Below are 13,531 nucleotides of genomic sequence, written 5' to 3' on the forward strand. Positions count from 1 at the left end.
ATTAATTAATAATATTTTATTTAATTTTTTATAATAACCTAATAAGTGCTAGATTAGTAGTCAGGTTATAGACGACCGGCGAATCCCTAGTGTTGTATGTTTCTTTTTTGTCTTTTTTCTCTCTCAACCTTGCAACAAAGCAACCGCACGGTTCCTTCTCCGCCTTTGTTCTGCCCTCCACGAGTCCTCAAAAAGGGTCGGTTTCTGACAAAGATCGCCTGGCCGAAGACCCAAGTAGCGAACAACGTCAAGCCCACCAGTTCCAACACTCATCGCTTGCCCCAAGATAATGGACTCCGAGACTTCCTCAATGCGGTCCATTTTCATGCCGGCGACCGCGTCAAACAAGTGATCGGCTGGTTTCTCAAATGATGCCAAGTGTAGCACGCTATCCCTCGTTTTCGACAAGCCAAACCGTGTGATGCCAAGAACCTCGCCCTTGTAAGTCATCACGTCAGCTAGCAACTGCATGTGCCGCGGATCAATGCCCATATACCCCATCACCTCGGCAATTTCGTCCGCAATCGTCGTCCTGGCCGCTTCAATGCCCAGGACCTGCCCGCATTCCATCACACTGTTCGTCCGGACCTGCGTCCCGACAACACCTTCTGTGGCCATACACGCCCGAAGGCCATAGCCCTCCACCAAGACCCTGTACGTGTTTTCCTCGGTGGTCTCGATCAAGGCTCGTGTTGCGTCTGGGTAGCCAGAGATGGGTACGGACGGAAGTGTCCGACGAAGAAAGTTGGCCCTGAGCATCATGTCTCTGAACCCCTCTGCCGCCGACTTGTTTTTGCTTCGTGGTGGTAAATCGTCGGTTTCCCTGATACGAACAAAGATAATATCCTTATCAACGGTGACATCCTCCGGCCGGACCTTTAGCTTCCGTTGGTCGCAAATAGCTTGTGCTACGTTAAAGACACCAACTCCCGCTTGCATATTTGCAAGCGTGTCGGTATCGACTTGCATCACAATATGACCACTTTGGCAATCCCACTCAACTTCAATAAAGCAAAGGATGTCGGATACATATGTCTTCTCAATGCGTGCTTTAACAACCTTTGCCGCCTCAATCTGCCACTTATTTAGCAGGGGGCAGGTGATGACCGGAGTACTGATAGCTCTCGACGCATTGATAATCTCGTTAATTCGGGGCACGCCCTGGGTCATGCCCATCCCAGCCACGCCGGCAAAGTGAAACGTCTTTAATGTCATCTGGGTTCCCGGCTCGCCGATCGATTGAGCACCAACAGCGCCAACCGGATGACCAGGCTCGACATGAGCCTTGGTAAACTTGTCCAGGCAAAGTCTGATGAAGAGCCTGAGGGTTGTCGCCGCCACTTTTGCCGTTCTATCGACGTGATCTTGAGCCGTTTCCCTACTTGGTGTATTGCCTTGGTAACCGGCTATTTCGCGCACTTTGCGCAATCTCGAGGCCAAGCCATCAATGTAGCTTTTTATTGATTTGAGGAATTTTCGCCCGCTTTCATGCTCGTCAATGCCGTAGTCACTGTCGTCTTCATAATCTAATTCTTCATTATGCAGCAGACCTTTACGTACATAGCGGCTGCGATATGGTTCTAGCATAGAATCGCAGATTATACCAATCTCGTGCGGCATCAATGAAGGTTCGTCATCATCTCGAGTGAGACTTTCGGCGTGAGTCCAGGTCCGGTGGAATTGGACTGGTGTACCGGCGCCCTCCATATCCGCGGGATCAAGGTTATCCGCGCCAAACTGAAACTGTACAATATTGCCGCCGGATGTGCGAACGGTATTATCATATTTAACCGACAGATCTTCTAGAGACTTCATGAGCCTCCGTGACATGTATCCCGTCTCTGCGGTTTTCACCGCCGTGTCAACTAGTCCCTCGCGGCCCGAGATGGCGTGAAATAAAAATTCAGTAGGCAGAAGCCCAGAATAGAAGCTGTTTTTCACAAATCCCTTTGAGGGAGGCTGACGAGCATTCTTATGAAAGTGTGGTAGGCTTCGATCCTGGAAGCCGTCAGGTACGCGTTGGCCGCCTATAATCTGTTGGCCAACAAGAGAAACCATCTGAGCCACATTGATATCAGAGCCCTTAGACCCTGACTTGGCCATGATTAATGGCGCGTTATGGCGGCTTAGCGTGTTGATGCAATGCTCACCGGCCTGTTGTCGGACTTTGCTAAGGACACCGGATATAGAATTCTCCAAGGTTTGTTCCATGTCACACCCAGGAGCCTTCTCTAGACTACCGGCCTGAAATGTGGCAATTATATTGTCGCATTTCTTATATGCAGTCGAGACTAGATGGTCGATTTCTTTCCTGAGGCTCGCGGTTGGGTACACATCGCCGACGCCGATGGAAAACCCTCGGTTTGTTAGATACCGTGCACACAGCTTCGCCAGGCGATTCATAGCACTAACAGCCTCGTCTGGACCATAGTCTCGGAGAATGACATAAAAGATGCTGTCTTTTTTCCCAGAACCCACGGTGGACTTATCCATTTGGCCACACATTACTTGAGAATTCCGTACCACGAGCCAGCCGTCATTAGGGTCCATGTCGGGACACTGGCCTGGCCGGGTCACAAAGCTTTTGCATCTAGCATCGAGATTGACCATAACTGGTGATCGATTGTTGGGCCGCATTAAGACGTTGAATATCTGCTTACCGGTCCATAACGTCTTTGGCACGATAATTGCTGGTGGCGGAAGATCTAGCTGAGTCCCTCCGTCCAACATGTGTATGCAAATTGTCGTAAATGTCTTCCGGTCAAAGAAGCGGTCCTTATAACTAAGTAGATACGCGGCGGTAATAAAGTCCTGAGTAGCAGCAATAATAGGCTCACCACTTTTTGGAGTGATTAGGTTATGCTTAACCCCCATAAGACTCATCGCTTCAGTACGCGCTTCTTCTGTTTGTGGGACATGCAGATTCATCTCGTCGCCGTCAAAATCGGCGTTATATGGATTGCAAACGCATTCGTTAAGTCGGAACGTTCTCCAAGGTCGGACCTTGACGAAATGACTCATAATGCTCAGCTTGTGTAGTGATGGCTGCCGGTTAAACAAAACGATGTCGCCATCCTCAATATGACGCTCGACAACATCTCCGATGCATAGCTTATTGGCGATTAGCTCAGTATCAGCGAATTTGAGAGATATCTTGTACCCCCCCTCTCTCATTTTCAGAACGCATTGGGCACCGGGCCAGACGTTCGGACCATTTCTGATGCACCGCCGCAGTTTCTCGATATTTTGCCGCTGTGCCCTTTCCGGGTATGTAAGGTTCTTGGCAACTAGTTGAGGCACCGCCACTTCATCAATACCAAGATTGGGGTCGGGCGAGATGACGGTTCGACCAGAAAAGTCAACACGTTTGCCGGAGAGATTTCCGCGGAAACGCCCTTGCTTACCCTTTAGACGTTGGCAAATCCCCCTGATTGGCTTCCCAAATCCAGGTTGTTGTAAACCGGGGACATCGCTATTGATATATATAGCGACTTGGGTTTGCAAGTATTCCCATTGCTCCATAATAGTCTGAATTGGGGAACCCTTTTGTAATGCGGACCGAATCATGCCACTAACCCATACAATATCAGCTAGCTTTGTAGTCAAGTCGTCCTCGTTGCTGGCATTGTCTTGGGCGATGGAAGGCCTTATGCAGACAGGAGGGGCTGGGAGATACTGCCAGATAAACATCTCAGGCCGGCCATCTGAAGGGTTTAATCCGAGCAGTTCACAATCGACCGACCCAATACGCTGAAAGAGCCCAAGCACCCTAAGTGGATTAAGGTCTTCTACAGCTTTATGTAAATGCTTAGAAAGTTCCGGGTTGCCGTTACGAGCCGTGGCAAACGATTCGTCAAATTGGGTCTTGGCTACCGGTGGTACCTTTTTCACAGAAGTGGACTTATTGTAGGACGAGAACTTGTCATGTGTAAGTTTAAGCACGCCGATTTTGCGAACCTGTCCGTTGATGGAGGTACAATGAGGACAACTCTTGACCTTGCGGCACTGCTCGTTTATCCTCTTGCAAATCTGGCTTCGGCGAAGGTTATCGAGATGAGGGCGTCGTAGTTCTTTGAGAAAGGTTTGTCGATCATTGTCTTGAAGTAACACATGACTACAGGTCTGGAAGTGCCTATTAGAAATGTACAGCGTTGTTTCAGTGGAGAGGACATACTTTGCAAATGTTTTGCAAGATGGTCACAATAAACCTCAAGTATCCGATATGAAATGCTGGCAGTGGTAGATTAACATAGCCAAAATGCCCATTGCAATTCTTTAGAGTCTCGTGACATGTAGAGCATTTTCCGAACTTGTTTGAAGTTCCCTGTAGTATTCCTCACGTTAGTTAACAGCATTTTCCTTGCCATCGGTTATTGAGCAATGTTCTCACCAGCCGAGGATCGAGTGGGCCATGTGCATAAGGAGCGCGACTATTATGAATATCGTAAAGCAACCTGTTTGAGACCTCAACAACAGCTTGATTTGTGAGGTCTTGGTTAGACCTTTTTCGGTAGTGGTCAGGCAGTCAGTACAAGATCTGAGACGATAGCTCAAGAGCTGGGGGTCCTCACTGTATGCCGAACTTGATGCCTTTGAAGCGCTTGGGCACCTCATCAACAAGCTGTTGTTTGGCCAGGATCTGAGTTTCATATGGCATGATCAAGAATTGCTGAGAAGATGGGTCCGAGAAAATCAATTTAGGAGGTCTATGTTGGTTAGACGCTCGTCACGCTAACTCCTCTTGAGTCTTCGTGAAGGACAACTTCGCGGGTAGGGTGGATGTTGACAGTTCGGGTAAACAAATGAGAGACCAAGAAACTGCAATCTCATGACGGAGTCTGACGCCTCTTTTCTATCCAGTTGCAGGAAAGGAGGGGATGTCCGTTTGACAACTTGGTCGACAGAGCCTGTTGTTCCGCGCGCACGAACCACTGGATACCATCTCAGGTTGGGCACGAGTTTCACAGCCATTGGTTGGAACTGTTGTACAGGGCTCAAGATGAGTCATGAGTCTCTGGTAACTGGCTGGCTATGAATGTTGGAGCGTAGGTACTAGGTCCGATGCAAACGGAGCCCATGCCACGGGTGTAAGCAAAGTTGCGCTGTCCGGGGACGCTTGCAGCAGACTCTTGCCTACGGCAACAGAATTTGAGGCTTTCATAGCTATTAATCCGAACCCTTCGAAGCTATTATCTAGTCTCTTGAAGCTGTTGGATCCCGGCCTCCTGGGCTGCCGCTGCTATTGGACTCGAGCCCCTTGAAACCCGGAATTAAGGTCCGTTGTCCTGCTGCTGCTTTTGAACTCGGGTCTTTTGAGGCTGTTGAAATCAGGACCGTTTGGCTGTCGCTATTATTGCATTCGATCCTTTTGAAGCTGCCAGGGCCCCTAGGCTGCTGCTGCTGAATTTGAAGCTTTTTAGCCAAGTTGGTTGAAGCTGCCAAAAGGTTAGCTATAGGTATCGAATTTCGCAGAACTTCTTTTCTTTCCTCCTTTGGGGCCCGAATGCGGCGAGCTTTTGCCTGCTTTGCTGCTTGATGATGTTTTTTGTGAGATTGAAATGTGAGGCTAGCTAGAACGTCAAGCCGCTAGTACAGGAAGGTGCCGAGAGTCCTCAACACCAAAAAGGCAAGACCGTGATGATCCGCAAAGATACGTACCGACCTTCATTTTTGAACCAATAAGATTCAGTTAAGGTTTTCTACAGAGTAGACCCATTACAGAACAGCCTCTTTCAAGAACACGAGTTGAGCAAGTGGTCATCGTTGAACAGCGCAACGCGTTATTTTGAACTAAAAGAGCCAAAAGATGGATCTCCCCTTACATCAACAGCTAAATGACAGGCTCAAATGAGAAGCCCAATCCCGAACCCTTTTATTACATGGGAAACTTTGCCTGCTTCGGTTGCTGGACGCTTCGGTCCCGACAATGTCTGACCGCCCAAAACTGTTGTCTTGTGGCATTGTAAATAGTAATATAAAAGGGCGTAATTCATCAAAGAGTCGCAATGGAATGAAGTCTTCATCAGTACTAGTACTAAGTACATTGTCAAACGGGGTTTCCAAACAAAGCCACTCTTGTGTCCAGGAAAGGCGGCGGAAGATCCCTGCGAGTCACAAATCTAGTAGCCTTCACAGCCAAAGCGTCGCACAACCCACACAGAGTCTAGCAAATTGGGACCAGAGTCCTGAAACGCTGTCACATTGCGCCTCAAATAACGACCAAACAGTCCCTGTTCAGGAATAACAATTAACGCCACCCGAAACCACCACCTGCGAATTCTGATTCCGCAATTCTAGTTTCCACCATTGCAATTGTAGCACGCGTTTGACCCGCGACATACATCTTGTTTTACCCCTCTCCACAGCGCAGGCCGATTTTTCGATAGCTTGTCGTTGATATCGTTTAGTTTGACAAGCTTTGGATCAGTGAAACGTTGTCCCCCTTGAGCAAGATTTGGCCTAAGAATGTTAGTTGCGAAGCAGTTCGTGGAAGTGTTTTGAGGTTTCATACCCAGTTGCCTTCTAGTCTCCTTGTCGTTGGTTTTCGTAACTTGAGAAACTTCCACGGCATCATCGATGACGAGGTTCATGAATTCGTCAAATCCCTGCGAAAGCCAGTCAGCATGACAACGAACAGACTTCAACTTGAAAGGTGTGCGTACTCGGATCTTTCCCTCGATACGGATTGAAAGCTGCTCGTACAGCCAAACACTAACAGTAGCATTCTATCCAAGGTTAGCACTCCGTAAGCTTAGGCTCTGATTGCAAAAAGGCCCCTGGATGCCCCGCCGCGGAAGAGATGGCGATGGATTTTATTATGCGAATTCGTGGTTCGTGATGCAGTGCCACCGTAGTTGTTCGCCATCAATCTCAGGTCGCCAGGCTCAGGTCAAACGTGAAGGAGTAGATTGAGATCGCGACTCACGGATTGGAGCAGCTTAAAGATCATGTTACTATGCAAAGTTAGCACTCTTGAGCCTCCAAACCACGGCAATCCAAGGGCGGGGCAGATGCGCTTGTTGACGAACAAAGACCAGATTGGACGTACATGGGAGGGAGCAAGACTCGGCGACCGCCGCCACCACCGCGACCAGTCATTTTGGCTTATTGTGTATGAGAAAAAAGTTTCGGTTCGTTGGGGAGGTCCGCGACAAGGAGATTGTCGGTGGTCGCGAGCTGGACCTGGGCAGCAGGTAGTCCAGTGGTGGTGTAGCTCTGGTAATTTTTGAGGTGGGGAAATGGTTTTTCCGGACGCCTCCTCGCGCGTGACATTTCAATGTTATTTATCCTCACCATACATGCGACGAACGAAACTGGGCAAATTCTCAGCATTTTATTTCGCAAGAAATCTAAGTAGCAACCTCTTGCATGTATACAACACCATGGCTCCCCAAAATCATACTTTGCTCCTCCTGGGGCCAGCTCAACTGGCCTTATACACCCGCTTCCCCTCAAACCACGTCTCTCTCACCACACCCTTCACGACGCTCTCCGGCTTCAAATCCACGTCACACACGACAAAATCCGCCTTCAGCCCAGCCTTCAAGCTCCCCGTCCACTGATCCGCAAAGCTCGAGTAGGCGGATCCATGCGTGGCACCAGCAACAGCCTGACACATAGTAAGTGCAAAATGAGGATTCACCGCCGTGTCGAATCCAGGCTCCCGATACGAGCGCCTCGTAGTAGCAACATATAGATTAGGCAACGGCTCATGAGGAGCGGTTGGTGCGTCTGACCCCAGCGCCAAAGGAGCTCCACCGTCTGCAAACTCACGATAGGCAAAGGCCCGCTGGCAGCGGTCGTCGCCGATGAGACGTGGCCAGGCGCGCAGGATAGCCGGGTCCGAGTGAACGGGCTGAATGGATGCTGTGATGCCGAGTTTGCCGAGACGAGCGGCATCTCTGGCGGACGCTAGCTCGAGATGTTCGATGCGAGGACGTCGAGATTTGTCCGTGTTCTTCTCCAGCACGTCGATTGCCATTTGGATTGTGCGGTCGCCAATGGCGTGCAAAGCAACTTGTAATCCTGCGGCGTGAGCTCGCGCGACGAGATGGTGAAGGAGGTGTTCCGGCCACAAGGAGTCTGGGTTCTCGCCGTTGCAGTACGGCTCTGTCAGAGACGCGGTGCATGCATCGATGATTCCGTCCGTGATGACCTTTACACCTACGATGCGACAGTCTGGCGTGGTTTCAGCATTGTACAGTCTCGCCAACTCGGCAGCACGATCAACCTGCGCAAGGACACTGTCCAAAGAATCAGTCGGTTTCATGAGCCAGTATGCGGCTACTCGCATGCCTTGCAAGCCATTCGTGTCGTTCCTCAACGCCACCAGTGGCTCCCAAATGGTGTCGTCCATGGCCATGTCGATCATGCCCGTGTATCCCACGGCATTGAACGCCTTGAAAGCGGACTGGATAGCGTCCTTCTTCTCCTCCATGCTCGCCACCCGTGCTACAAAGGGCCAGATGGTCTGAAAGACGGCACCTTCATTGAACACTCCATTCGGTTTGCCGTCCTTGTCACGCTGGATACTCCCCCCCGCTGGATCTGGTGTGTCGTCGTTGATGTCCATGACTTTGCAAATCTCCTTAAGACCAAGGGAGTTGCACCAGGTAGAATGCAAGTCCTTGGTATCTACAAAAATAGGCCGCGGATCTAAGTCATCTAACAGCGTGGCATCTACGCCCTCGGGCGTCATGGAATGCATCCATCCTCGACAAAAAATGCGTGAAACTTCTTGGTGAGATTGCGCGTACTTTTTGATCTCTGTTCGAATATCCTCTAGATTCTTGCATGCGTCAAGACTGACTTTGGTGAGGGACTGTCCCACGAGGAGGAGGTGCAAGTGGCCGTCAATGAAGCCCGGGAGAATCGTCTGGCCGCCGAGGTCCTGGATGGTTGCGCCGGATTGTTTGGCAATGCTTACGGCGTCATCTTGTTCTGAGCCGATGTGTTGAATGGTGCCGTTTTGAACGACCATACCCGAGGCAAAGCTTGGGTTGTCTACGTTGTTGGTCGGTGACTGGTAGATGTTGCCATTGACGAAGACTGTAAGGTCTTGATCGGTGCCCAAGTCTCCCATCTTTGAAATGCTGCTGAAATGAAGCGGTTGCCGGAATTGACAGAGGCCGAGTATGCAAGCAGATCTATCGTATAATATATACTAAATGAGGGATGAGCGGAAGTAGGGTGAGGAGGCAGCCAGCGTCAATTATTTGGCGACGGCAGCGCTCTTATCAATCAAGAATCAAATGGCCGATCCTGACCACGAGACTGTATCCGCCGTCGGTCCCTCGGCAGCTATTTAAGCCAGTCACTCCAGCTACTCCAGTCACCGGAAACTGCTTGACAAAACAGTGGTGCAGGATCCACCGGAACTTAAGCATTTCATTGTGCAGCTCGTTGTCGGCCGTGATCGGCGCATTCAGGGCATGATGGACTACCAGACTGTTTACTGTATCCGCTGTGGCGTCCGGGCTAGAAGCAGCCCGGTGCCAGTCAAGTCAACTGGCCCATCAACAACCGACATCCGTCTGCAGCTCCTGTATACGGCATATCCGAGCCCAATGTCCCCCGTTTAAGATGCTTCAAGACTTCCACAGCTTGCTACAAAAGAGTTGCAACGGGAAAACACTGGTGTCCACGCGAGTGAGGAGAATTACGAGGACATCCACCTTGTCTAGAACATCCAAAAGTAGCTGTCCGTACATGGCTCAGTAATTACGCATTGTTTGCTTGGCACCGACTCTTCACGCCTTGTTCGCAATCTTCATCAATCCCCTCTCACGTACCAAATCAGCCATCATCGTAGCCGTTTCGCCCCCCAGAGCCCTAAGACCTTTCACGACCCCGTCTCTATCAGCCTCCTTCAACTCCTGGCTCATCTTCACCTTTCCCTCCAACCTAGTAATCTCGATTTCTATCCCAATGATGCCCCTGAGTGAGCGCTCGACATAGCTGGGCGGCGCGTCCTCCACTCTCCACGGCCTCGGCGAGGTGTTTCCTTCATTAAAGCCCATAATGTCTCTCTCCCCGACTCTAGCCAGGTCACTCAGCTGCTGGATTAAGAAGTCGCTAGTTTCGGGGAGTTTGGAGTCCCAGTGAATCCTTGCCCGGCCATACACCTGAGCGGCAGAGTAGTTCCATGTCGGCGCGGTGCGCTTATTCGTCGACATGGTCTCGGAGTAAAAGTTTGTAGTGATGTAGTGCTGGATGGGAGACGTGAATACAACCAGGACGTCCTGGTCGAGGATGTGCGTGGTGGACTGAGCGAGGGCTTCCACGGCGGCCTTGGCCTGTGGGTTGTCCCGCGCCATGTGCCCTCTGAGGCGGCCGAGGCTATTGCCCGTCAAGTCACCGTCGACATCGAGGAGGAATGGTATATGCGTCGCCTGCAGAGTAGGAAATGAGCATGTCGGCGATGTGATTGATGTAGTTAGGACACCTAAGGGGTTGGATTTGATGAAGTGCTGGAGGGCGGTGGTGCTGGTTTCTGCGTGGTCTCTCCGTAGATGCATTTTGGCTTTGCTTGCTTAAGCTCCTGGGGTTCAAGGAAGGCAAATAGACAGTGTGAAGAAAAATTGTGTCTATGTAAGAGCAGGAAGATGGCCATTGCGACGAATGCTTCGCGCGGAGAGGACCGCACTTGCTAGCCGGGTGAGGCTCACCGCCTGTGCCATTGTCTCAAGACCGATTTTCGGACATGAAGTGCCATGGGGGCTTGGAATTGTGTATAATACCATATACTGTCGACCAATGACCAGTTGAGCAAATGGGAAGATGATGGTTGGGCAGGTTGGCGCTTGAGTCGCGATTTGCAAACGACTGTCGTGCGAAGATTGCGAGCGGTTTTTTGTGGAGACGGTTTTGCTGGGAAGGAAAGTCGAGCCGCCGCCTGGGGAGGAAGGTCGAGCCGCCACAGCGCATAAATGGTTATCAATCCGCACGCTTTTCTCCCATCTCGTCGGAATCGGTTCCATCAAACATACCAATCCATCAAAGACGCAATGCCGACAAGGCCATTTACCCGGGGGAAAATAACATCACGCTAGCACGCAGCCCGACAGTTATTCCGTCGGTAGAGGCTTCAGCAAACCGAGCTAGTAAACGACAACGAGATAGCTCCATCATTTCAAGGCTGTGCAAGAAATGGGACCGACAAGACCGCGCTTCGGAATACTACATCACTTCAGCGACAAAACTACGAACGAGAACGACAAAGGTTGCCTTATGTTCCACCTGTCGGCCTCTGAACTGTTGAAGTCATATTAGGCGTATCGCGCAAGAGTCCCCTAGCAGCGAGAGCGCCATTCCGGGCATTGCTTGAAATGGATCTAGCCGATCGCTCAGCGGCAGACTAGTCGTGACGATGGCGCCGATGAGACGATAACGAGGAAGGCTATGTATGTCCTTGGATGATGTGAAGCAAAATGTCATTGTTATTGACTCAATGGAGACAAGCTTACCGGTATTTCCGGCAGTTGATTGTCACACAGTTACACGAGGGCTACGATTGTGAGACCTACGGCAGAAGGCTTGCACCACTTCTTGTATAAATAGAGCTCTTTCGTCAACTAGGCCCTGAAGAAAACCAAGGACCTCTGATACCAAAGACTGTTATTAGATGAATTGAGTCGTCGACTCCAAGCCCTCACTGCGCCCTTGTCACATTGACCGTCTATCACCAGAGGAATCCTCACAAGACGCAGAAAGTTTCTTTTGCAATTGACTGCAAGGTCCAAATTTTATTCCTAGTATATACATTATAACTCAGGCGACCCGAGGCAATATGAAGCTATCTCAACTTTCACTTCTCCTCACCTGTGTAAGCTTTATCCTCTCAGCCATCGCATTTGCGCCGAGTTCCTAACCTCAAAACATAGGCAACTGCTCTACAGGCTGCACCAGGTTTCCACACAAACTTGAAAAGACAAAACTCGACCTCAAATGCCATGATGCAACTCAGCGCCGACCCCGACTTCCACTATGAGCTTCTGCGCGTCATATCATTAGCACCCTACCAAGGCGCTGACGTTGGAGAAGTCCTCGTTGCCGCCCAAAAGATAAAACCCAAGGACTTTGAAAGCTTCTACCACGTATTCAATGACCTCGCCACCCGTGTCGACAGTACTGCCCGCGCAATCGACGCTCGCAAGAACCCGATATCTGCCCGCCAACACTTCTTCAAGGCCGCAACGTACTATCGCTCTGCCGACTTCTTCCTCCACGGCAATTGGAGCGACCCGCGCATCTACAGTCTCTGGGACAGACACCTTGCGGCCTTCAACTCGGCCATTGCCCTTCTTCCTGTGCCCGGACAGCGTGTGAACCTCCGTGCCAAGAACGACAACTTTACAATTCCGGCCATCTTCTACGGCAGTGGCATGCCCGGGCCCCGCCCAACAGTTATCCTCGGCAACGGGTATGACGGCGCCCAGGAGGAAATGTACCACGTCATCGGACAGGCTGCCCTCGAGCGAGGAATGAACGTACTTAGCTACGAAGGGCCTGGGCAGCCGACGGTCCGCCGGGAACAGAATCTCGGCTTCATCCCAGACTGGGAAAGAGTCGTCACCCCCGTCATCGACTACCTGCTCACACGCCCAGAAGTGGACTCGCAAGCCATCGGCCTCCTGGGCTACTCACTCGGTGGCTATCTAGCGCCGCGAGCAGCCGCGTTTGACCACCGCCTCGCGGCCGTGTTCGCCGTCGACGGCGTTTACGACTACGGCGCGGCAAATCTGGACATGTACCCCAAGAGTCTGAGGGCGATATTCCGCTCTGGCAACGCGACGCTCTTCAACGAGTACGTCGAGCAGGGCCTGGCCGATCCGGCTGCAAAGACAGCCGCTATCTGGGGTATCCAGCAGGGCTTGTGGTCGTTCAATGCCCAGACGCCATTTGAGTGGATGACAAAGGTGGAAGACTTCAACCTGGCGAGCGTGGTGCACAATATCACGGCACCGGTGTTTGTTGCACAGGCCGAACAGGATGATGTGATTCCAGGGCAGAGCAAGATCCTCGCCGAGAAGCTGGGCAAGTTGGCTACACACCATGTTTTCGAGAGCGTCGATGGTGCCGCGTACCACTGTTCTGTTGGTGCAAGTGTATTGCAGAACCACGTACTGCTGGATTGGTTCGAGGGCGTGTTGGAACAGCACAAGTAGATTGTGACTGGAAGGGGAGGGTTGAATACAAATGTATTTCTTACAAGTTTGAACTACCAAGTCTACAGGCCTGCTTTTCCGTCCTGTGCCTGAGGATAGACCTTTTTAAATCACTAGATCTATAACTGTCACACAGTTACACAAGAACTACAATCACGGGACGTAGGGAAAAGGAACCTCACCGACTTCTTGTATTTAAAGAGGTCTTTGGTCAACGAGGCCTTGAGGAAAACCAAGGACCTTTGATACCAAGGACTGTTATTAGATGAATTGAGCTATTGCTCCAAGCCTACTATTGTACCCTTGTCACAATACCAGATGCGGCGGTGCTTCTGTGACTTATTTAGCTCGACGCCTCGTGCATT

At 50.9% G+C, this 13,531-nt stretch overlaps 5 protein-coding genes across 5 annotated transcripts; 1 reads left to right on the top strand and 4 right to left on the bottom strand.

The window, feature by feature from the left end:
• Positions 1–123: 123 nt before the first annotated feature.
• On the bottom strand, positions 124–4,657 carry MAA_10417 (DNA-directed RNA polymerase III; the record flags this gene model as incomplete). The annotated part of the gene is made up of 4 exons (XM_007828415.2): positions 124–4,122; positions 4,175–4,324; positions 4,391–4,502; positions 4,572–4,657. 4 exons carry the CDS (start codon positions 4,655–4,657, stop codon positions 124–126), a joined length of 4,347 nt encoding a protein of 1,448 aa, XP_007826606.2.
• A 1,746-nt stretch (positions 4,658–6,403) lies between these two features.
• On the bottom strand, positions 6,404–7,098 carry MAA_10418 (small nuclear ribonucleoprotein E; the record flags this gene model as incomplete). The annotated part of the gene is made up of 5 exons (XM_007828416.2): positions 6,404–6,459; positions 6,512–6,605; positions 6,663–6,725; positions 6,926–6,953; positions 7,049–7,098. The coding sequence occupies 5 exons, from the start codon at positions 7,096–7,098 to the stop codon at positions 6,404–6,406; spliced, it is 291 nt and encodes a 96-aa protein (XP_007826607.2).
• Positions 7,099–7,423: 325 nt separating this feature from the next.
• On the bottom strand, positions 7,424–9,082 carry MAA_10419 (amidohydrolase family protein; the record flags this gene model as incomplete). The annotated part of the gene is made up of 1 exon (XM_007828417.1): positions 7,424–9,082. One exon carries the CDS (start codon positions 9,080–9,082, stop codon positions 7,424–7,426), a length of 1,659 nt encoding a protein of 552 aa, XP_007826608.1.
• Positions 9,083–9,749: 667 nt separating this feature from the next.
• On the bottom strand, positions 9,750–10,517 carry MAA_10420 (FMN-binding split barrel; the record flags this gene model as incomplete). The annotated part of the gene is made up of 1 exon (XM_007828418.1): positions 9,750–10,517. One exon carries the CDS (start codon positions 10,515–10,517, stop codon positions 9,750–9,752), a length of 768 nt encoding a protein of 255 aa, XP_007826609.1.
• Positions 10,518–11,788: 1,271 nt separating this feature from the next.
• On the top strand, positions 11,789–13,166 carry MAA_10421 (2,6-dihydropseudooxynicotine hydrolase; the record flags this gene model as incomplete). The annotated part of the gene is made up of 2 exons (XM_007828419.2): positions 11,789–11,824; positions 11,883–13,166. 2 exons carry the CDS (start codon positions 11,789–11,791, stop codon positions 13,164–13,166), a joined length of 1,320 nt encoding a protein of 439 aa, XP_007826610.2.
• Positions 13,167–13,531: the final 365 nt, after the last annotated feature.

Source organism: Metarhizium robertsii (assembly GCF_000187425.2).
Source record: "Metarhizium robertsii ARSEF 23 chromosome Unknown MAA_Scf_38, whole genome shotgun sequence".
NCBI lineage: Eukaryota > Fungi > Ascomycota > Sordariomycetes > Hypocreales > Clavicipitaceae > Metarhizium > Metarhizium robertsii.